This window comes from Dendrobates tinctorius, unplaced genomic scaffold, assembly GCF_039654945.1.
Source record: "Dendrobates tinctorius isolate UK_male_01 unplaced genomic scaffold, ASM3965494v1 ptg000028l, whole genome shotgun sequence".
Taxonomy (NCBI): domain Eukaryota; kingdom Metazoa; phylum Chordata; class Amphibia; order Anura; family Dendrobatidae; genus Dendrobates; species Dendrobates tinctorius.
In genome coordinates this window covers 41,927,960-41,951,789 of record NW_027361696.1, presented here as the reverse complement: position 1 = coordinate 41,951,789, position 23,830 = coordinate 41,927,960, and the positions used below count along the sequence as shown (strand labels likewise).

The 23,830-nt window shown below is 42.7% G+C and overlaps 1 protein-coding gene across 1 annotated transcript in view; it reads left to right on the top strand.

Moving 5' to 3' along the window:
* Positions 1 to 23,830, top strand: part of LOC141085328 (sialic acid-binding Ig-like lectin 13) — a 123,144-nt gene that overhangs the window by 59,925 nt on the left and 39,389 nt on the right. Inside the window, exons 6-7 of the mRNA XM_073570614.1 lie at positions 6,245 to 6,487; positions 8,883 to 8,924. Of these exons, the coding sequence (XP_073426715.1) occupies positions 6,245 to 6,487; positions 8,883 to 8,924 (285 nt within the window). The remainder of the gene's footprint in view (positions 1 to 6,244; positions 6,488 to 8,882; positions 8,925 to 23,830) is intronic.

The window sequence follows — 23,830 nt, the reverse complement described above, 5'->3', positions numbered from 1 at the left end:
ACATACTACATGCTACATACATACTACATATATACTACATGAATGCTACATACATACTGCATGCTACATACATACTACATGCTACATACATACCACATATATACTACATACATACTACATGCATGCTACATGCTACATACATACCACATACATACTACATACATACTACATACATACTACATGCTACATACATACTACATATATACTACATGCATGCTACATACATACTACATGCTACATACATACTACATATATACTACATGCATGCTACATACATACTGCATGCTACATGCATGCTACATACATACTACATACATACTACATGCTACATACATACCACATATATACTACATACATACTACATACAATACATTCATACAATACATACATAGACATACAGTACATATAACATAGAGTAGCATACTTACCAATACTTGTCACATTGTTCCCTGAAGCCATTGTCTTTTACGGAATAAATATTAACATAACAAACCACAAAAATACTCACCCACGATCCGAAGCAGTCCACGAGTGTGTCCCACGACGATCTTGGGTAGAGAACTGCAGCATCAGCTGTTGCTGCCGTTCTCTACGGGCTGCAGGAATCCAATGACGGAAGGTAGGTATCCATCCGCACTGTATTCCTCCGCCACTTAAAAAAAAAAAAAAGTCCCTAGTCTCACTTTATGCCATTGCTGTGTGGGAAATTCCCACGCAGCAATGGCATAAAGTGAGACTAGGGACTTTTTTTTTAAGTGGCAGAGGAATACAGTGCGGAAGGATACCTACCTTCCGTCATTGGATTCCTGCAGCCTGTAGAGAACGGCAGCAACAGCTGATGCTGCAGTTCTCTACCCAAGATCGTCGTGGGACACACTCGTGGACTGCTTCGGATCGTGGGTGAGTATTTTTGTGGTTTGTTATGTTAATATTTATTCCGTAAAAGACAATGGCTTCGGGGAACAATGTGACAAGTATTGGTAAGTATGTTACTCTATGTTATATGTACTGTATGTCTATGTATGTATTGTATGAATGTATTGTATGTAGTATGTATGTAGTATATATGTGGTATGTATGTAGCATGTAGTATGTATGTAGTATGCATGTAGCATGCATGTAGCATGCAGTATGTATGTAGCATGCATGTAGTATATATGTAGTATGTATGTAGCATGTAGTATGTATGTAGCATGCATGTAGTATATATGTAGTATGTATGTAGCATGTAGTATGTATGTAGTATGTATGTAGTATGTATGTGGTATGTATGTAGCATGTAGCATGCATGTAGTATGTATGTAGTATATATGTGGTATGTATGTAGCATGTAGTATGTATGTAGCATGCAGTATGTATGTAGCATGCATGTAGTATATATGTAGTATGTATGTAGCATGTAGTATGTATGTAGTATGTATGTAGTATGTATGTAGTATGTATGTAGTATGTATGTGGTATGTATGTAGCATGTAGCATGCATGTAGTATGTATGTAGTATATATGTGTTATGTATGTAGCATGTAGTATGTATGTAGCATGCAGTATGTATGTAGCATGCATGTAGTATATATGTAGTATGTATGTAGCATATATGTAGTATGTATGTAGCATGTATGTAGTATATATGTAGTATGTATGTAGCATGTAGTATGTATGTAGTAAACAAAACAAAAAGTAAACAAAAAGTAAACAAAAAGTAAACAAAGCTAGGAGGGATAGCTAATACTAGAGAAGAGAGAGAGAGGATTCAAAAAGATTTAAATAAACTGGAGAAGTGGGCAGTAACTAACAGAATGGTTTTTAACAGAGAGAAATGCAAAGTACTACATCTGGGCAATAAAAATGAAAAAAGCATATATAGAATGGGAGGAATAGGGCTAAGTGACAGCACATGTGAAAAAGACTTGGGTATACTAATAGATCACAGACTGAATATGAGTCAACAGTGTGATGCAGCAGCAAAAAAGGCAAATGCAGTTCTAGGATGTATTAACAGAAGCATACAGTCTAGATCACGTGAAGTCATTATTTCCCTCTACTCCTCTTTGGTCAGACCTCATCTGGAATATTGTGTCCAGTTTTGGGCACCACATTTTAAAAAAGACATCAACAAACTGGAGCAAGTTCAGAAAAGAGCGACCAGAATGGTGACCGGTCTGCAAACCCTGTCTTATGAGGAAAGGTTGCAGGATTTGGGAATGTTTAGTTTGCAAAAGAGAAGACTGAGAGGAGACTTAATTGCTGTCTACAAATATCTAAAGGGCTGTCACATTGTAGAAGGATCAACTTTATTCTCATTTGCACAAGGAAAGACTAGAAGCAATGGGATGAAACTGAATGGGAGGAGACACAGATTAGATATTAGAAAAAACTTTTTGACAGTTAGAGTGATCAATGAGTGGAACAGGCTGCCACGAGAAGTGGTGAGTTCTCCTTCAATGGAAGTCTTCAAACAGAGGCTGGACAGACATCTGACTGGGATGATTTAGCGAATCCTGCTTTGAGCAGGGGGTTGGACCAGATGGCCCAGGAGGTCCCTTCCAACTCTACGATTCTATGATTCTATGTAGTATGTATGTAGCATGCAGTATGTATGTAGCATGCATGTAGTATATATGTAGTATGTATGTAGCATATATGTAGTATGTATGTAGTATATATGTAGTATGTATGTAGCATGTAGTATGTATGTAGTATGTATGTAGTATATATGTAGTATGTATGTAGCATGTAGTATGTATGTAGCATGCATGTAGTATGTATGTAGTATATATGTGTTATGTATGTAGTATGTATGTAGTATGTATGTAGTATATATGTGGTATGTATGTAGTATGTATGTAGTATGTATGTAGTATGTATGTAGCATGTAGTATGTATGTAGTATGTATGTAGTATATATGTAGTATGTATGTAGCATGTAGTATATATGTAGTATGTATGTAGTATGTATGTAGTATATATGTGTTATGTATGTAGTATGTATGTAGTATGTATGTAGTATGTATGTGGTATGTATGTAGTATGTATGTAGTATGTATGTAGTATGTATGTAGCATGTAGTATGTATGTAGCATGCATGTAGTATGTATGTAGTATTTTTTTTTTTTTTTAACATTTAACACATGATGATGTGGACTACTACTGTCCCATCATTGGCTAATGTGTCAATCACTGTCATGGTAGCAGGCATCGCCAGATGGGACTTGTAGTCCCATCGGACGATGCTTGCACAGACCCCCGGACATCAGCACAGCCCCCCGGCAGGCCGGCACAGCCCCCCGGCAGGCCGGCACAGACCCCCACAGGGTGCACAGACCACCGGCAGGCCGGCACAGCCCCCCGGCAGGCCGGTACAGACCCCCACAGGGTGCACAGACCACCGGCAGGCCGGCACAGCCCCCCGGCAGGCCGGTACAGACCCCCACAGGGTGCACAGACCACCGGCAGGCCGGTACAGACCCCGGGCAGTCCACATAGCCCCCCGGCAGGCCGGCACAGCCCCCGGCAGGCCGGCAGAGACCCCCGGAAGGCCCGAAATGACGGCGCATCATGATGCGCACACACCGCGCATCATGATGACGTCATTTCGGCTGTCAATCAACTTTGAACTTCCGATTCCGATGCCGACTTCCGATATTGAAAAAATATCGGAAGTCGGTATCGGAATTCCGATACAGCAAGTATCGGCCGATGCCCGATACTTGCGGTATCGGAATGCTCAACACTACTGGCCACCTTAGAAGTCTCCAGTGCATTCTCTCAAACCATTTTCTAGTGCTTTTTGAAGTGTGTTTTGGGTTATTGTCCTGCTGGAAGATCCATGACCTCTGAGGTAGACCCAGCTTTCTCACACTGGGCTCTAAATTATGCTGCAAAATTTGTTGGTAGTCTTCTGACTTCATAATGCCATGCACACGGTCAAGCAGTCCAGTGCCAGAGGCAGCAAAGCAACCCCAAAACATCAGGGAACCTCCGCCATGTTTGACTGTAGGGACCGTGTACTTTTCTTTGAATGCCTCTTTTTTCTCCTGTAAACTCTATGTTGATGCTTTTGCCCTAAAAGCACTACTTTTGTCTCATCTGACCAGAGAACATTCATCCAAAATGTTTTAGGCTTTTTCAGGTAAGTTTTGGCAAACTCCAGCCTGGCTTTTTTATGTCTCGGGGTAAGAAGTGGAGTCTTCCTGGGTCTCCTACCATACAGTCCCTTTTCATTCAGATGCCGACGGATAGTACGGGTTGACACTGTTGTACCCTCGGACTGCAGGGCAGCTTGAACTTGTTTGGATGTTAGTGGAGGTTCTTTATCCAACATCCGCACAATCTTGCGTTGAAATCTCTTGTCAATTTTTCTTTTCCTGCCACATCTAGGGAGGTTAGCCACAGTGCCATGGGCTTTAAACTTCTTGATGACACTGCGCACGGTAGACACAGGAACATTCAGGTCTTTGGAGATGGACTTGTAGCCTTGAGATTGCTCATGCTTCCTCACAATTTGGTTTATCAAGTCCTCAGACAGTTCTTTGGTCTTCTTTCTTTTCTCCATGCTCAATGTGGTACACACAAGGACACAGGACAGAGGTTGAGTCAACTTTAATCCATGTCAACTGGCTGCAAGTGTGATTTAGTTATTGCCAACACCTGTTAGGTGCCACAGGTAAGTTATAGGTGCTGTTAATTACACAAATTAGAGAAGCATCACATGATTTTTCAAGCAGTGCCAATACTTTTGTCCACCCTCTTTTTTATGTTTGGTGTGGAATTATATCCAATTTGGCTTTAGGACAATTCTTTTTGTGTTTTTTCATTTAAGACAAATTAAATGAAGATAATAATACCAAAGAATTTGTGTTTGCAATCATTTTCAGGAAGAAACTGAGTATTATCTGACAGAATTGCAGGGGTGTCAATACTTTTGGCCATGACTGTATCTATATTGTAGACGATCAATGGTTTTGAAGGGAATTGCAACTTGTTAAGTGCTTTGCAATCATGTCTCTAGAATTTGTGAGAATTTGACATTTTTAAACAAAGTCATATCAAGGTGTCATTATTTTTGTTAGAAGTTTGTAAATAACCATCTTATTAAACAGTGTTGAACTGGTTTACTAGACGATCAAATATTGAAGAATAACTCCTCTCTTTATGGGACAAATGGGCTGATAATGGACCAGAAGACTTATTTCTAGGGTTTCTTTCATTTTTGGGGGGAGGGGTTCTTAATAGTCTATGGTGAATATATGTCAAACATTAGTGCCTACAATGAAGGTGAAGCTGGTGCCTAGGTCCTGGATGACTATTTCAGAATATAAATGGAAGAGTACTGAATTTGAGACAGTCACTGGAAATTACATGAAAAAATGTTAGTTTTTTAAGGGGACTGTAGTCATTTAAGCTTTCTTGCAGCGGTGATGGGTACACGCAAGCACTTTGTTCTAGTGCAAAACAGTTTTAGGTTTAATAACGCTCAAAAGTAAACAAAGCAGCTTTTCTACAGCTAAAAGAAAACATTCAATAATAAAAACATAGTCCTGTCTCAGGGAAGGCACAGTAAAATTACACAATCTATTCTATTATTTCTAAACACTGTTTTTTGGTGATTCCTTTGTATCTCCGTTCATACTGCACCCACACACACAAATGATACACCATTTGTAAGGTAAACTTGCCCCCTTCAGCAAAAAAATGGCCAAACAAACCACACATCCAAGATTTGATCACAAAATACAGTTTAAACATTAATTTTCATAAACCTGCAGTAAGGAAAAATGACCTGCAGGTGGCACCACAGTACCCCAAAGCACACTACCAACACATTTGTAAACATGCACTGCTTTTTCGCTGATCACTTCACCCCACACACACATGATACACCATTTGAAAGGTAAACTTGCTCCCTTCAGCAAGAAAACAGCTAAACAAACCACACATTCACGATTTTATCACTAAATACAGTTTCAACATTCATTTTCATAAACCTGCAGAAAGACACAATGACCTGCAGGTGGCACCTCAACCGGAAAACGGCCTCTACTTATCAAACCAATTTATTGTATTACCACTCTACATATATAAATACCTGTCTGTGTTCATCAGCTCATGAAATACATTTACATTTGACCAGCTTGCTTTTTCTGAAATTGCCTGCGCCCCTGACGACCAATGTGCAAAAAGTATGCACGGGCCAAGCTAGTCTTTCTCCTATTTGTGACTTTCTTTGTCTTTTTGTTTCTTTTAGGTGGTGTTACAGATAGTTTTACAGTCAAAGAAGGAGACAGTGCACAGATAAACTGCACAGTGGACAGCAATCCTACAGCTGAAATTACTTGGCTAGTGGAAAATGAGAAAAAAGAAGAAAGTAATGGACAATGGCTTATCTACAATCTAACCAATATTAATCCTAGTGATGCAGGAAAATACTTGTGTAAGGGAAAGAATAACCTTGGAAGCTCTGAAAAAAACATCCGTATAAGTGTTCACTGTGAGTAGATTGAAAAGAACTAAGGATAACTAATTATCTGGAATTATTTAATTTCAACTTAAAAGGTTTTCCACTAACATTATATTGATGACCGATCCTTTGGATTGGTCATTGATAATAGGTCGGTGGGAGACCAACTGCCGGCAGCTCTTGCAGCGGGATGTAAACAGTGAACAGAGTGTAACACCTCCGCTTCATTAGACTGTTTAGATGACTATTTCTACTCCATCTTCCAATTATAATAAACACCACTGCTGACTCTACCCTCTAATAATAATATGCAACTCTACTCTGATGAACCCATACCCTAGTAATATAGAATATTCTGCTGAACCCACCCTCTAATAATAAAAGATGAATCTGCTGACTCTACCTTCTAATAGTAATAGATCTCTATGAAACCCAATCCATAATTACCATTATAGATGATTCTTCTGACTCCACCCTCCAATAATAATAGATGACTCTGCTGACTCCACTTCTAATAGTGTAATGCTGGCATTCCTGCATGGATCTCTAACTCCTCCCGGTAGGAACCCCAACATGCTCACCATCTCGGCCTCTCAGCTGCATTTTCTGCACTGGCTCCTGTTTCTCAGGGCCTGTACACATAGCGCAGGTCTCCTGACACTACACTTTGTAAAGGGATGGCGCTTGCACTCCAGATGTGACCCCAGCCAATAGATGGGAAGCACTAAGTATTTAAGCCACTTTCCACTGTAGGGAGGCACCTGAGCAACTTTAGTTCATTGCCAGTTCATGCTTGTTAGGTCCCTGTAGCCTTCCTGTCTGAACCTGATCCTGAATCTGTCCTGCCTTTACCTTATCTAAACTTGAATCCACCTGTACCTATATACGTATGGTGTGTTATCCAGTTCCTTGGATTTTGAGTTTGTATCAGAGTCTGTACTGGGACTCTGAATCGATATCTGCATCCCTGACCCTTGGGGTCAGCTGATGAGGTACTGGAGACCGACCTAGAGTGGTACCTGGTGGCTACCTGCAGCTCAAGCCTAACCTAACCATTAGAGGCTCTAGTAAATACTAGGTAGCTGCTTAGTTATGACCCTCCAAGGTAGGCCCGGTCTGTGGTACAGTGGGTCCACACGTACCAGCGTGTCAAATAGTAATAGATGACTCTGATTACCCCAAACCTTAATATAATAGATGACTCTTCTGACTCCACCTTCTAATAATAATAATAATAATAATAATAATAATAATAAAAGGTGACTCTGCTTAGTCCACCCTCTAAAATTAATACATGATACTGCTGACTCCACCTCCTAGTAATAATACATGAGTTCTGGTCCCAACATCTAATTATAATAAATGGCTCTGCTGACTCCATCCTCTAGTAGCAATATACAGTACAACTCTGCTCTGATGACCCCACACTCTATAGATGAATGTGCTGACCTTGCCTTGTAATGACATAAGATGACTCTACTGACTTAGGCTGCTTTCACACATCCGGCTTTGTGTCCCCGGCGCCGTGCGGCGAAAAGCCGTAGGGGCGGATCCGGGATATGCCAGAGACACCGGATGCCTGTGTGGCCGGATAGGTTGGCGCCCACATTTAAAAGAGCAGTGCGAGTCTCCGCGTCTCCGCGCATGCGCTCTGAGAAAAAACGGTCCGGCGCTGTCAAAAAACGTTGCAGCGAACGTTTTTCGCAGACGCCGGACGGCTACTTTTTGCCGTATCCGGCAAAAACCGGATGCGCCGCATACCCATCCGGCATGGTGCGGCGACAATACAACTCTATGGGACAAAACCGGATCCGGTACCGGATCCGGTTGTTCCAAATTTCGCCGCATGGTGCCGGATTAAAAAAGCCGGATGTGTGAAAGCAGCTTTACTCTGTAATTAAAAAAAGACATGACTCCTCTGACTTTATCCCCTATACAGTAAAGCAGATAATGAGCTGCAGGAAGAAAAGTCAAACTACATTGTGTTTTTTTTAACAGTGCACAAATTGAACTGTTTTAGTTTTTTTTATATGTATGGACTGATAAAAAAAACCAACCTGATTTAAATATGTCATTTTCAGGTAGTATATAACTTTATCATTCATCCCGTTAAAATATGTATTTGGGACTTTCCTTATTAAGTGAAAGACAAAGTGAAACATATGCAAATGACAAATGCAATAACTTGTCTACTTTTACTGATCGCCTTGGGTGTTGATGTCTGGTCAAGAGGATAAATCATTGAATGATTCAACCAAGATATCAGAGAGGAGAAAAATGTGTTTGGAATCCTGGAGAAAATCACATGAAACCTCTTAACCAAACATACTGAATATAATTTTTTTTTTACCCTTTCCACCATTAATGTTAACTGTATGCATCTATATGTATAAAAATATTTATAAACTGTATTTTTTTGTTTCAGATGCTCCAAGAACACCCAATATAAAATGTTTAATGACTGAAGGTATAATAAAATCTTTCCCTCTTTTTAGATTGTAGGTATACCTATACACAAATAAAAAATGTAAATTATTGCACTAGATGCTTCTACCTCTAGTTGGTGCTGTACATTATTTTTATGTTATAGATTACTTTTGAGATTGATTAGTTTTGTGTTGTAGATTATATTTGCTCTGTATTTATGTGCTGTAGTTTTTGTGCTGGAGATTATTTCTGTATGCTAAAATATGTTTGTTCTGCAGATGTTTTATTTTTGGTATTTACTTTAGTTTTATCCTACATTAAAAAGAGACACTTAATATGATAATAACATTTACAAATTCTCAAATGTAAACTGCTTCATTAACTACTTGGCTATTTTTGAGTTGCAGATTTTTTGTGTTGTAAATTAAATTTGACTTTTCCATTGTGTAAGTGTTGCAGATTATTTCTGTTCTGATTCATTTTGCATTCTAGATTATTTTTGTGCTGTATTATAGATTATTATATTCGCAATCAATTGTTTTTGTGTTTCAGGTTGTTTTATGTTTCAAATTATGATGATTTATGCTGTAGGAACGAGAGGAGCGCAAATAGGGTCTTATCCAATAATAAAATACATATAAATATATAGTTTCCACTCACCCCTTGCAGGAAAGGTAAAGCATGTAAATGATCAGCTGCTGCACGTCCAAGGGCCAAACCAGTGACCACCGATATATAAAACCATATGGAACTTTTTTTATGGACTTTGTGCGCTGCCAAACAATAGACACAATTCCAGTTATAATGAAGGATTATTGTTTTATTCCCAACGTGTTTCGAAGTATTAGTTACTTCTTCCTCAGGGGATGACAGACATCAGGGAATGTCTGTCATCCCCTGAGGAAGAAGTAACTATTACTTCGAAACGCGTTGGGAATAAAACAATAATCCTTTATTATAACTGGAATTGTGTCTTTTGTTCGGCAGCGCACAAAGTCCATAAAAAAGTTCCATATGGTTTTATGTTTCAAATTATGTTAGTGTATTAAATTGTGCTGCACATTAATTTTCTTTTATAGGTTACGTTGGTGTTTTTATGTTATAGATTATTGCTATGTAGTGAGCTAGCTTTGTGTCTGATATTATGCACTAAAGTCAGAGGTGTAGCTAGGGTTTTGGTTCAGGGGGGGCGAAACTTCTGAGTGGACTCCTAACCATGTAACCTTGATTACAACTCGGTGACGCACCCTAAAAGTGGATGTAGGAGATGACTGCGCTGTTACTGAAAATAATTTCTGTAAAAAGACCAACATGGATATTACCACCATATGGTCAGTGATAAATACCAGTCCTACAAAGCATATGAGTGATTACTGCACAGTTATAGTTGGTGACTTACCGCTGACGTTCTTTCTGATGGAATTGTTCCCCTTTCACGTCTTTTCCATCTGGCCCAGACCGACATGACAACTCCTCCAGGACTTGGCTACAGAGATTACAAGAAAGACACATTTCACTTCTCATATTCCAGCCCCATCATCATGTATCCCCAACCTGCACAAATCCCTTATCCTGCTGATACCCTAATGCTAAGCTGCTGCTGCCATATGTGTTCCTATTACTGCATCTGCTGTATGGTTCTGTGTGCCCTTTACATTCTAAAGCAACCCTCTAGAAAATACTAAGGCCGGGTGCAAGTGCCCTTAGAATCAGTGACCATATTTTGTCCCCTAGAATCTAATAATGTCCTATGTGTGCCTCTTTGTCACAGTAACCTGAGTTACTGGGTATCGGCCGATATTCGCTGTGTCGGAATTCCGATACTTAGTTCCGATACTTTTTTCATATCGAATACCGGAATCGGAAGTTCCCATAATGCTAGGAGCCCGCTCGATTTGATTCAGCCAATGGGGATCCTCAGAAGTGTGGGCACATCCTGTTAGGCATGTAAGCATGTTAACTACAACTACTGGCATAGCTGTGATTGGCTGCTGAAATGATGTCATGATGCACTATAAAAACCGCTGCAGCCGCCATTTCTGGTCACTCTGCTGTGAATTCAGTTAGGGACAGGCTGCTGTTGAAGACTGTGAGGGACAGTTAGAAATAGCGATCATCAAACATATCTATTGCTCTAACCAGGCTACATAATCCACCACTGTAGCATTTTTGTAGCCCAGCAGTGATGTTTTAATAGCTGTCTGCAAGGGCTGTGTGAGTGCAGACCCACGCTGTGTAGTGTGTCCTGCAGGCATGTCTGCTTGTAGGCCGCCCAGCGTGTCTCTGCCTCATACACATTTTTCTTTTATTGCTGCTTTTTTTTTCTCCTGTATAGTGTGCTTCCATACGTATCCATATACGTTGGTTGCAAACACTAAAGGAGTGGACAGCGGAGCCTTTCAGCAGCCTTTCAGTGCTATAGCCCATTTCTCGGCACTGTTTTTGGCTGTCTGATAGGTCTCTCTGTGTGTGAGTGCAGCTCACGTTGCAGTGTGTTCTACAGCCACCGCTAGCTGTAGTCCACTCAGCGTGCCTCACTGCCTCATACATAGTCCTTTTTTTGCAGCTAATTTATCCAGATTTTTGTTCCTATATTAGTGTGCTTCCATCCGCATCCATTGTCATTGGTTGGTTGCAAACACTATATAGGATTAGATAGAGGAGTCTTTTTGCTGGCTTGTGCCCTTCAGGGCCAGCCAGACTAGTATCACCCTATTTTTTGGAGCCTCATCAATTGCATTGTAGGTTAGCTTCCTGCATTGTAATCGCTCCTAAAACTTTGTGATACTATAGCTTTCAAACTTTGGTCACATCCTTTTCTTTCCCCCCCCCCCAAAAAAAAAGGAAATAAAATTCACCAAACACTCCACTTTACAGTTGTGTCGGCCACATTAGATCATATTAAAGTGTAGTACACACACTCTTAGCCAAACTAGTGTTTCTTATACTGGTTAGCAGGTGTTCAGGAATAAGAACACTAAGCCACCCCTTTTTTACTTTTCTGCCTATCTTTATCAGTCTACCAAGATGAAGAAGGCAGGGAGTAAGGCACGTGGTCGTGGCCGTGGAGTTTCAGCAGGGAGAGGACGGGGGGATTCAGCAGGGAGAGGACGTGGGGATTCGGTGTCTGCTGCGGCCACCAGTGACCCGGCATCCCCCACTTTTACCAGGCAACAGTCCTTCATGCGCAGCTTTGTAGGACCTCGCCGTACCCCACTGCTGCGTGACGAACAAATTGAAGCCGTTGTCGGATGGATGGCAGCTAACGCATCCACTTCAATGACTTCCGCATCCTCCCAAGGCCAGAGCACTGAAGAGCAACCATCTGTCTCTTCACCACCTGCCAAAATGCCCAGGCAGTCTGAGAGCCCTGGACAGGAGCCATCTCAATCTTTACTTCTGTTCTCAGAATCTGTTGGCTTGGAAAGAGGTGGCCAGCCAAGCAGTATTCTAGAGTGTGAAGAAGAGGGAGTATGCAGTGATGCGCAACTGCTTTGTCCCTCTGAATCTGAAGAGGCGGCTGGGCCAGTGCCTATTGTCAGCACACCTCAGTGCTCATCTGATGATGATGAGACTCAGTTGCCAATTTCTGGTGCGTACGGTGCTGGCGAGACAACCCAGGACCAGCCGGTGCTTGAAGAGGGGAGTGGAGATGATGAGGTCCTTGACCCATCATAGCGTCAGCCACAGGAAGGTGGTGGGAGCAGCTCTGAGGAAGACATTCCCTGAATGGCCAAAAGAGGAGGGAGAGGGCGGGGGCAGACTTGGTTGCCTGTAGCCTCTACTTTGGCACCCGTGAGGAGCAATCCTCTTCCAAAACACAAAACGGGCGCTCCCAGGACTTGCAGTGCGTGGTCTTTTTTTGACACAGTTGCAGATGACATTTGTTTTGTCAAATGCAAGCTGTGTCATCAGAAAGTTAAACGAGGGAAAAATGTGAGCAACCTCAATACCACAAATATGTGGAAACATGTGCATACCAAGCACGAGGTGGAGTTACACAGACACACTGAAGATGTAGGCCAACCTTCAGGAGCACCTACCACCTCTTCAGCTCGTGTTGGGGCCTCTTCCTCCAGCTCACACACAGCTTGTTCGGCTTCCTCACTGGAACACCATGGAAGAACCACTGCCACTGTTGTCCAGAGACCCAGTGAAATTCCACCCACTGAACCACGTTCTCAGTCATCAGCACACTCCCAGGCCACTCACCAGCAATCGGTAGCACAGGCATGGGAGAAAAAGCGGCCATACTCGGCAAACCATCCCCGAGCACTGGCTCTGAATGCCGGCATTGCCAAACTACTGGCCCTTGAGATGCTGTCATTCAGGCTGGTGGAGACTGACACCTTCCGGAACTTTGTCATTGGCAGTTCCACAATACAATGTGCCCAGCCGCTTTTATTTCAGCAGGCAAGCCGTCCCTGCCCTGCAAAAGCATGTGGAGGGAAAAATTAAAAATGCGCTACTAAACGCCCTCAGTAGCAAGGTCCACCTGACCACCGATGCGTGGACCAGTAGCCATGGACAGGGACGATACCTTTCCCTCACTGCCCATTGGGTCAATGTTTTGGAGCCGGGTACAGATCTGGAGAGTGGCTCTGTACGTATTCTGCCAACTCCAAGGATTGCAAGAATGCAGTATGTACATATTGAGTCCTCCTCCTACTCTAGTTCCTTGGAATCAGCACTGCGTGAGCCTGTTAGGCCAGATATGAGCACAGGTGTGGCCAAACGTCAACAGGCCGTCCTTAACTTAATTTCTTTGGGGAATCGGAGCCACACAGCACAGGAGCTCTGGAATGCCATCAAGCAGGAGAGCGATGTGTGGTTTGTGCCAGCGAATCTCCAGCCAGGTTTGGTAGTGAGTGACAATGGCCGAAATCTAGTGGCAGCTCTGGGCCTAGGCAACCTCACTCACATACCATGTCTGGCACACGTGCTCAATTTGGTCGTGCAGAGCTTTCTGAGGGACTATCCGGATCTTGATGCACTGCTGCACAAGGTTCGTCTAGAGTGTGCTCACTTGCGGCGTTCCAGCATGGCAAGATCGCGCATTGAATCTCTGCAACGCCGATTCCGCCTGCCAGAACATCGCATCATATGTGACCTCCCCACCAGGTGGAATTCAATGTTACATATGTTGGAGCGGTTGTGTGAGCAGCAGGCAGCAGTAATGGAGTACCAGCTGCATCAGGCGCAAACAAGTCGCACTGTGCGCCAGTCACACTTCACCACCACTGAGTGGGCCACTATGAGGGACAGCTGCCAAGTTTTGCGTGCCTTCGATGACTCCATGCGGATGGCCAGTGCAGATGATGCACTAATCAGCATGACTGTCCCCCTCATCTGTCTGCTTCAAAAAACCTTACAAGCACTAAGTGAGGAGGTTTTTGAAGAGGTCGAGGATGAGGAGTCAGAAATGCCATCTGCTTCTGGCAAGTCTGCGCAACGTGCTTCCACACAAAGGCCCAGGCAGGGGACACTTATTGAGGAGGATGACGAGGAGTGAATGGAGGAGGAGGAACACATCTCTCCAGAGGAGGGAGGTACACAAGGCTCTAGTAGTCAGTGTGTACAGCGACGGTGGGGTGATGCTGAGCAGGTAGAGATGCTGCCTCAAGCTGGGGACAGCGTTTCCGGTCCAGTTGGCAGTCTGCAGCACATGGTTGATTTCATGCTGCAGTGCTTGTTAAATGACCGCCGCATCGCCAACATTCTCCACATGGCTGATTATTGGGTGTACACCCTCCTAGATCCTCACTACCGGGACAACTTACAAAGCCTCATACCACAGTTGAACCGGGAGCGAAAAATGCGGGAGTACCAAGAAACACTTGTGCAGGCCATCATGTTCTCCATTCCCCCTGCAAGTGTTGCTGGTAGTGCTTTTCAAAGCAGCCATGTGGGTAGAGGCAGTGGAGGAAGCTCTGCACAAAGAGGTAGCAGAGGCAGTGCCGCAGGACAAGGCAAGGCCAGTATGGCCCAAATGTGGAAAAGTTTTGTGGGACCGCCACAAACGGCTACACCATCACAGACGGCTCCAGTCAGCAGGAGGCAACGTTTCCGTCAGATGGTGACAGACTACTTGTCTTGCCCTGTTAGTGTACTCCCAGATGGCTCTTCCCCGTTCAAGTATTGGGTCTCTAAGCTGGATACATGGCCAGAGCTTAGCCAGTATGCATTGGAGGTGCTGGCTTGCCCTGCTGCCAGTGTATTATCAGAACGTGTCTTTAGTGCTGCAGGTGGTGTGGTAACAGACCGTCGCATGCGACTATCCGCCGATAATGTTGACCGGCTTACTTTTCTGAAAATGAACAAGGCCTGGATCTCACCTGAATTTGCCAGTCCTCTTCCAGAATAAATAATTGGCTGGCAACAGGATCCAGGTCTCCTGTTGTGTTCATATTTCTATGACCTGAACTTTATTTCCTGGGCTACAGCAACGCCTGTTGTTGCTCAGAAGTGCTGTCCACACAGACAAAACACTCGCTCATGTGTAAGTGGGGTTCGGTAACGTCAGCTGATCCCATGCTGTGTGTATGGCAAAGTGTCCTGCTCCCTCCACAGTCAAACAACCTCAGATTTACACCTGGATCCAAGTAGGCCTCGGCCTACTACCTGATTTTCCCTGGGCTCCGACACGGCCAGTTGGTGCTCAGAAGTGCTGTCCGCACAGACAAAACACTCGCTCATGTGTAAGTGGGGTTCGGTAACGTCAGCTGATCCCCTGCTGTGTGTATGGCAAAGTGTCCTGCAGTTGGTGCTCGGAAGTGCTGTCCACACAGAAAAAAACACTCGTTCATGTGAAAGTGGGGGTCGGTAACGTCAGCTGATCTCCTGCCGTGTGGAGGGCAAAGTGCTGCTGCCTCCAAATTGTAACTACTTCAGATTTAAACATTCTCTGATTTGGCCTCTGTCTCCACTCTGTCTCTAGTATTTCCCCTGACCTCCAACACCGCCAGTTCCTGCTCACAGTTGCCGTCCACGCATTCCACACGTGTTCCTGTGTTCCTGGTGTTCTGTTACGTGAGCTGATCCCCCAATGTGTGGGGGTAGTGCCATTGGCTCTTGTTCCTTCTGCTACCCATCCGGGTTCCAGCACTGTCTGCTGGTTCTCGCCAGAGCCTTTGGCCTAGGTGCCTCCATCTCGGTATCCGAGGTCCAGCACCGTCAGCTGGTCCTTGGTAGTGCTTTTTAGCACAGGTACCTTCTGCTTAGTAACCGTGGTCCAGCACCGTCAGTTGGTCCTCGGTAGTGCCATTGGCTCTTGTTCCTTCTGCTACCCATCTGGGTTCCAGCACTGTCTGCTGGTTCTCGCCAGAGCCTTTGGCCTAGGTGCCTCCATCTCGGTATCCGAGGTCCAGCAACGTCAGTTGGTCCTTGGTAGTGGTTTCTAGCACAGGTACCTCCTGCATAGTAACCGGGGTCCAGCACTGTCAGCTGTTCCTCAGTAGTGCCATTGGCTATTGTTCCTTCTGCTGCCACTACGGGTTCCAGTACTGTCAGCTGGTTCTTGCCAGTTTCTCAGCCTTCTTGTACCTTCTGCTACATTTCCAAGATCAAGCTTTTTGAAATTGTCTTTGGTAATCCTTATTGATCTCCATGACGACGACCCTGATGACGACGACCCTGAAGACCACACCAAAGAAGACCAGAAATATGACCCTAAATAATAAGACCAAGAGGACAAAGAACATGAAGACAACCACCAAGATACAGAACAAAAGACAGAAGAACAAGAAGCAGAAGAAGCAAAAGCAGAAGAACAGAAAGCAGAAGAACATTAAGCATAAGACTAAAAATCAGCGTAGAAGAAATCAAAATTAAAAGCAGAAGAAGACTAAGCAGTAAATGGTGAGTCCGTTTCTCCTCGTGGTGCCCCTGGAAAATGCCTGCTGCTGCAGGCCAAACTGAACGCGGACAAATCCTGTTGTAAATCTTTTGTGACAGGCAGAACGTAAGGTGTAATCTTATAACTTTTATAGATAAGTACTACAGGAATGCCTGTCACCATAAGAAAATGAAGAAAAAGAAGAAGAATAGGAAGAAGATGAAGAAATAGCATATGAAAATTAATAATAGCTGAATAAGAAGAATATGAAGAATGGAAAAAAAAAATGGGAAGAAGGTGAAAAAGAAGATGAATAAGGTGAAGAAAAAGTTGATGAAAAAAATGCTACTGCTGCAGATCATGTAGGAGAAAGTGTGGAAGAAGTACAAAAGAAGGTGAAGAGCATGGAAGTTGTGAAACATACATATCTGACAAAATATAAAAAAGTTAACATAGTCAATATCTTTTTAACTCCGAACGTCTTGAAAAAAAAAATTGGAATTAATGCTATGCCATGTGATTTGAATAAACCTCTATGCCTTTAATGTCTCCTCCACCTCCCACAATACATTCTTCATGACTCTTATTTGTTTTCAATTACGTAGAATTAGCCAACAAGGAAATAAAGGGCTTTTTTAAATTCCGATACCGGAAGTCCCATTGACTTGAATGGGACTTCCGGTATCGGAATCGGCGATACCCGATATTTTTTTCGTATCGGGCGATACCATCCGATACGATATTTTTGGGTATCGAACGGTATCGCTCAACACTACCTATAACAATAAGTGCCCACTTTACATTTAATAATGTCCCAACTCTCCCTCCTGTACAGCTTCTCTATACACGGTATGGTGCACCCTCACTGTATATATACTGATCCCTTAGTATCCCACAAACTGTTTGATGGCTCCAACACTGTATGATGGCCCCTTCACTGTAATCTCCACACTGTATGATGGCCCTCTACATAGTCTCCATATAGTATAATGCACCAGATAGTTCTCAATATAGTATAATGCAGCCTCCATAGGCAGACTCTATATAGTATAATGCAGCCCCCATAGGCAGACTCTACAGTATAATGCAGCCCCCATAGGCAGACTCTATAGTATAATGCAGCCCCCCATAAGCAGAATGTAATGTAAGGCAGCCCCCCATAGGTAGACTGTAATATAATGCAACCCCATAGGCAGACTGTAATATAACACAGCCCCATCATAGGCAGACTGTAATATAATGTAGCCTCATATAGGCAGACTCTAATATAAGGCAGCCCCCCATAGGCAGACTGTAATATAATGCAGCCCCCATAGGCAAAATATAATGTAAGGTAGCACCCCCATAGGCAGACTGTAATATAATGCACCCCCTCATAGGCAGACTGTAATATAATGCACCCCCAGGCAGACTCTAATATAAGACAGTCCCCTATAGGCAGACGATAACATTATGCACACCCGGACAGACTGTAATATAATGCAGCACCCCATAGGCAAACTGTTATGTAAGGCAGCACAGCCCCCCATAGGCAAACTGTAATGTAAGGCAGCATCCCCTTAGGCAGACTGTAATGTAAGGCAGCACCCCCATAGGCAGACTGTAATGTAAGGCAGCACAGCCCCCCATAGGCAGACTGTAATGTAAGGCAGCACCCCCTTAGGCAGAGTTTAATGTAAGGCAGCACCCACTATATGCAGATTGTAATGTAAGGCAGCCCCCCATAGGCAGACTGTAATATAATGCAGCCCCCCATAGACAAACTGTAATGTAAGTCAGCACCCCCCATAGGCAGACTGTAATATAAGGCAGCACCCGCCACCCTCCATAGGCAGTATATAATGTAAGGCAGCCCCCCATAGGCAGAATGTAACATAAGGCAGCCCCCCATAGGTAGACTGTAATGTAAGGCAGCACCCCCCATAGGCAGACTGTAATGCAAGGCAGCCCCCCATAGGCAGACTGTAAGGTAAGGCAGCACTCCCATAGGCAGAGTGTAATGTAAGGCAGCACCCCCTTAGGCAGAGTGTATTGTACGGCAGCCCCCTATAGGCAGAATGTAATACAAAGCACCCCCATAAAAATAAATAAATCCAATACTCACATCTCTTCCTCCTGGCTCCTGCGCTGCTCTGAGATCCCACTCATCTCCTGACAGCAGGGGCCGGGCAGTGATGTCATCGCGCCTGCTGTCAGTATCTGCATCATCAGATGCCGAGAGGGGGATGATGGGAGAATGGGAGAAGGAGCTCTCGCTCCTTCTCTCATCAATGCGGTCAGCTGTATCGGCTTGATGCCGATACAGCTGAACCTGCGATAACGGGCGGGGGGCCCACTGCTGGCATCAGGCCCCCCTCTCAGGGGCCCATAGCAGCCAGGTAGCAGTGCAGACAGATCGATACTCCCTGCTCTACCGCAGAATGTAACTGTACTGGGCATAGTAACCAACTGTGGTTAGTTATACCAAATTATAATGATTATATTGCACATAAAAACATTTCACATCATATATTCAACACTACAGATTTGCAACGCAAATTAACTAAACGATTACCCAAGTATTGATAGTATTTTATTTTCTACTCATTCAAGAGCCTTTTGATAAACAACATTTTTGGTTTTTCCTTTTGGTGCAAAGATGAACAGATTTTTGGCAGTTACAACTCTTGAACAGACCACGTAAAGTTGACCATGAGAAAAGCATGGAGATTGCAAATCGATCCCTATTACTTTCAAGGACTGTCCCTGAACATTGTTAATGGACATTGCAAATAGCAGTTGAACTGGAAACTGGAGGCGTTTAAAATCAAAAAACAAATCAGATGGAATGAGTGGAATTCTTGGAATGAAAATGTCCTCTCCTTTGGCACATCCTGTTTCTGAGCTGTGTATCTAAACCTATCCTGTGTGATAATGTCTGCTGAGCTGTGTACCTAATCCTCTCCTGTGTGATACTTTCTGCTGAGCTGTGTATCTAATCCTATTGTGTGTTACTGACTGCTCAGCCGTGTATCTAATCCTATCCTGTGTGATACTGACTGCTGAGCAGTGTATCTAATCCTGTCCTGTGTGATACCATCTGCTGAGCTGTGTATCTAACCCTATCCTGTGTGATACTGACTGCTGAGCCATGTACCTAATCCTATCATGTGTGTTACTGACTGCTCAGCCATGTATCTAATCCTATCCTGTGTGATACTGACTGCTGAACCATGTATCTAATCCTATTCTGTTTGAACTGGAAACTGGAGGCGTTTAAAATCAAAAAACAAATCAGATGGAATGAGTGGAATTCTTGGAATGAAAATGTCCTCTCCCTTGGAACATCCTGTTTCTGAGCTGTGTATCTAACCCTATCCTGTGTGATAATGTCTGCTGAGCTGTGTACCTAATCCTCTCCTGTGTGATACTTTCTGCTGAGCTGTGTATCTAATCCTATTGTGTGTTACTGACTGCTCAGCCGTGTATCTAATCCTATCCTGTGTGATACTGACTGCTGAGCAGTGTATCTAATCCTGTCCTGTGTGATACCATCTGCTGAGCCGTGTATCTAACCCTATCCTGTGTGATACTGACTGCTGAGCCATGTACCTAATCCTATCATGTGTGTTACTGACTGCTCAGCCGTGTATCTAATCCTATCCTGTGTGATACTGACTGCTGAACCATGTATCTAATCCTATTCTGTTTGAACTGGAAACTGGAGGCGTTTAAAATCAAAAAACAAATCAGATGGAATGAGTGGAATTCTTGGAATGAAAATGTCCTCTCCCTTGGAACATCCTGTTTCTGAGCTGTGTATCTAACCCTATCCTGTGTGATAATGTCTCCTGAGCTGTGTACCTAATCATCTCCTGTGTGATACTTTCTGCTGAGCTGTGTATCTAATCCTATTGTGTGTTACTGACTGCTCAGCCGTGTATCTAATCCTATCCTGTGTGATACTGACTGCTGAGCCGTGTATCTAAAGGTACTGTCACACTAAGTGATATCGCTAGCAATATCTCTATAACTTGTGACGTTATAGCGATATTGCTAGCGATATCGCTGTGTCTGATACTTACCTACGACCCGCTCCCCCGCTGGTTATCGCTGATCGCGCGAGAACGTTCAGGACCGCTTCTCGTCGTCAGCTTCCTGCGGCACTTCCTGTGGAGAGACGAGCGACGAGCGTGGACGCGGGCGGGTGGACGCAGGATTGCCTAGTGTGACAGGTAAGTAGCGACCCCCGTCCGAGATCTGCCTGTGTGGCAGCTCACTAGCGACCACTTAGCGATGTACCAGCGATCCTGACCGTGTCATATCGCTGGTCGTGATCGCTGGTACATCGCTAAGTGTGACAGTACCTTTACTCTATCCTGTGTGATACTGACTGCTGAGCCATGTACCTACTCCTATCATGTGTGTTACTGTCATGTCGGACGCTATTCACACCACAGCGTCTGGCAGGCAGCGGTAGCTCCATCTTCGCCACTATAGCCTCCGTGGCGCCGGTCTGATTTTACTCAGGTTATTGGGGGTTAATCTAGCTGGAAATCAGGTGGGATGTTTGGTCACGCCCACGGTCTTTAAATAGTCGTGCTGGCATATGGGCGTCGCCGATTATAGCTTGTGTTCTATGCCAAGTGGTTCCGGTCTGGAGAAGAGGTGTTGGAGAGAGAAATTCGTAGCTGGTGGCGTATGATCCGTTGTTACCTTTTCGCCTTCCTATATTTGTGTTTTATTTTGCCCTGTTCACATTACGGTATTGTCCTATGTGTATGCGGCGCGGTGCGGTTTAAGTTCTCCCTGTCTGTCATTACTGTGTGGGCTTTGGTGGTTTGACGACTCACTAGGTGGAGGGTGGAGGGTTCAGCATAGGGCTGAGCAGGAGATAAGGAAAGGTTGGAGGCTCAGGCATTTGCACCATTAGCAAAAACCCTGAGTTGAGGGTCAGACAGGGTTTTCTCTAGTTGGAGGGACTCCGCAGGGGCCCCGGGTATTTCAGCCTTCTTTGACCTAAGCCCCGCGTAACAGTTACTGACTTCTCAGCAGTGTATCTAATCCTATTCTGTTTGAACTGGAAACTGGAGGCATATTCTGTGTGATACTGTCTGCTGAGCCGTCTATCTAATACTATTCTGTGTGATACTGTGTACTGAGCTGTGTATCTAATCCTATCCTGTGTGATACTGACTGCTGAGCTGTGTATCTAATCCTATCCTGTGTGATACCGACTGCTGGGCCAAGTGTCTAATCCTCTCCTGTGTGATACTGACTGCTGAGCCGTTTCTCTAATCCTATCCTGTGTGATACTGACTGCTGAGCCGTTTATCTAATCCTATCCTGTGTGATACTGGGCTCCCCCTGCATTCTGTGTGAGAGGGTGGTCTGTGTTGGCACGGTAATAACTTGTGTTATTTCCAGCTTTACAGAAGCACGATAACACCATAGAAATGATAAGAATAATAGGCAAAATTGTTTGGTGAATTGGAACGAGCGGGGTTAAAATTTCACCTCACAACATAGCCTATGATGCTCTCGGGGTCCAGACATGTGACTGTGCAAAATTTTGTGGCTGTAGCTGCGACGGTGCAGGTGCCAATCCCGGACATACACACATACAAACATATACACACACATTGAGCTTTATATATTAGATATTATCTTTGTGCTCAAGATTAGTTTAGTATTTTAGTTTCGTTTTTTCTTTGGATTGGTTTAGCACTTTAAATTATACTTTTGTTTTCAACTATTTTTCTCAAGCAGATTAGTTTGGTGTATTGGATTGTGTTTGTGTTGTAGTTTAGTTTTATGCTATTGTTAATTTTTATGAAGTTTTGAATTTTAGAATTATTATTGTGCTGTAGTTTTCTGCAGCTTAATTTTGTGCTAAAGATTAGATTTTTGGATGTATTATTTTGCTTTATAATTTTTTTCAGATGCAAATTAGTTTTTTGCTTTAGACATTTTTGTGCTGTAAATTAGTTTTTTGTTAAGTTATTTTTGATATTTAATTTTGCGTATTAGATTTTTTTGTGTTGTAGATTAGTTTTCTAAATATAATAATTTGTGCTATAAATTAGTTTTGTGATTTAGATTATTTTTGTGTTAGACAATTTTTGCCCTGTGGATAAATTTTGTCTTTTAGAATTTTTTTTGATTTTTAGAATAGTTATACATTTAGATTATTTTTATGCTCTGGTAACTTTTATGATTGAGATTCTTTTTGCGTTTTAGATTATTTACATACTGCAGATTCATTTTGTATTGTAAATCAAGCTTAATCTGTATTTTTAGATGTCTTTTTTATTGTAAATTGAATTTGTAATTTAGTTTATGATTGTGCTGTAGAATTTTGTATTTAGTTAGTTTTGTGATTTAGATTAGCTTTCTGATTTACTTTTTTGTGTTGTAGATTCATTTAAAGTGTTCAATTATTTTGTGCTGAAGATTTGTTTTGTATTGTACAGTTTTTTAGGTTTTGGTTTCGCTGCAGATTTGTTTTATGCTATACACTTTTTTTGTGATTTAGAGTAGTTTTGCATTTTAAATTGCTTTTGTGCTGATTCATTTTGTATTGTAGTTTAGTTTTGGGATTTAAATTATTTTGTGATTTAGATTATTATACAGACTAATTTTGTAATTTTAATGATTTGTGCTGTAGGATAGTTTTGTATTTTACAATTATATTTAATCTGTAGTTTTGTGTATTATATTATATTTGCGCTTCCAATTAAATTAATTGTTTTTGATTATTTTTGTGTTATAGATTTTTTTTAGCTATAGATTCAGTGTGTATTTTGTTTTTTGGGGGCTGAATATTAGTTTTGTATTTAGACTATTTTTGTGATTTAGATTATTTTGTGTTGTAGTTAAGTTTTGTGTTTAGATAATTTTTTTTGTGCTGCAAATTACTTTTTTGATCTGGCATTGTTTACAAGCATCTCCTGTAATACCTTGTGCCAACCCCCTTTATACCTACTTTTTTATATGGATTACTTTTGGATTTTGCATTTTTTTTTTTTATATGGATTGTTTTTCTGTTTTCAAATGTGCTACAGATCACTTTTGCATTGGAGATACTTTTTGTGTTATAGGGTTTAATTTTTGCTTTGCTTTGTATTTTTAGC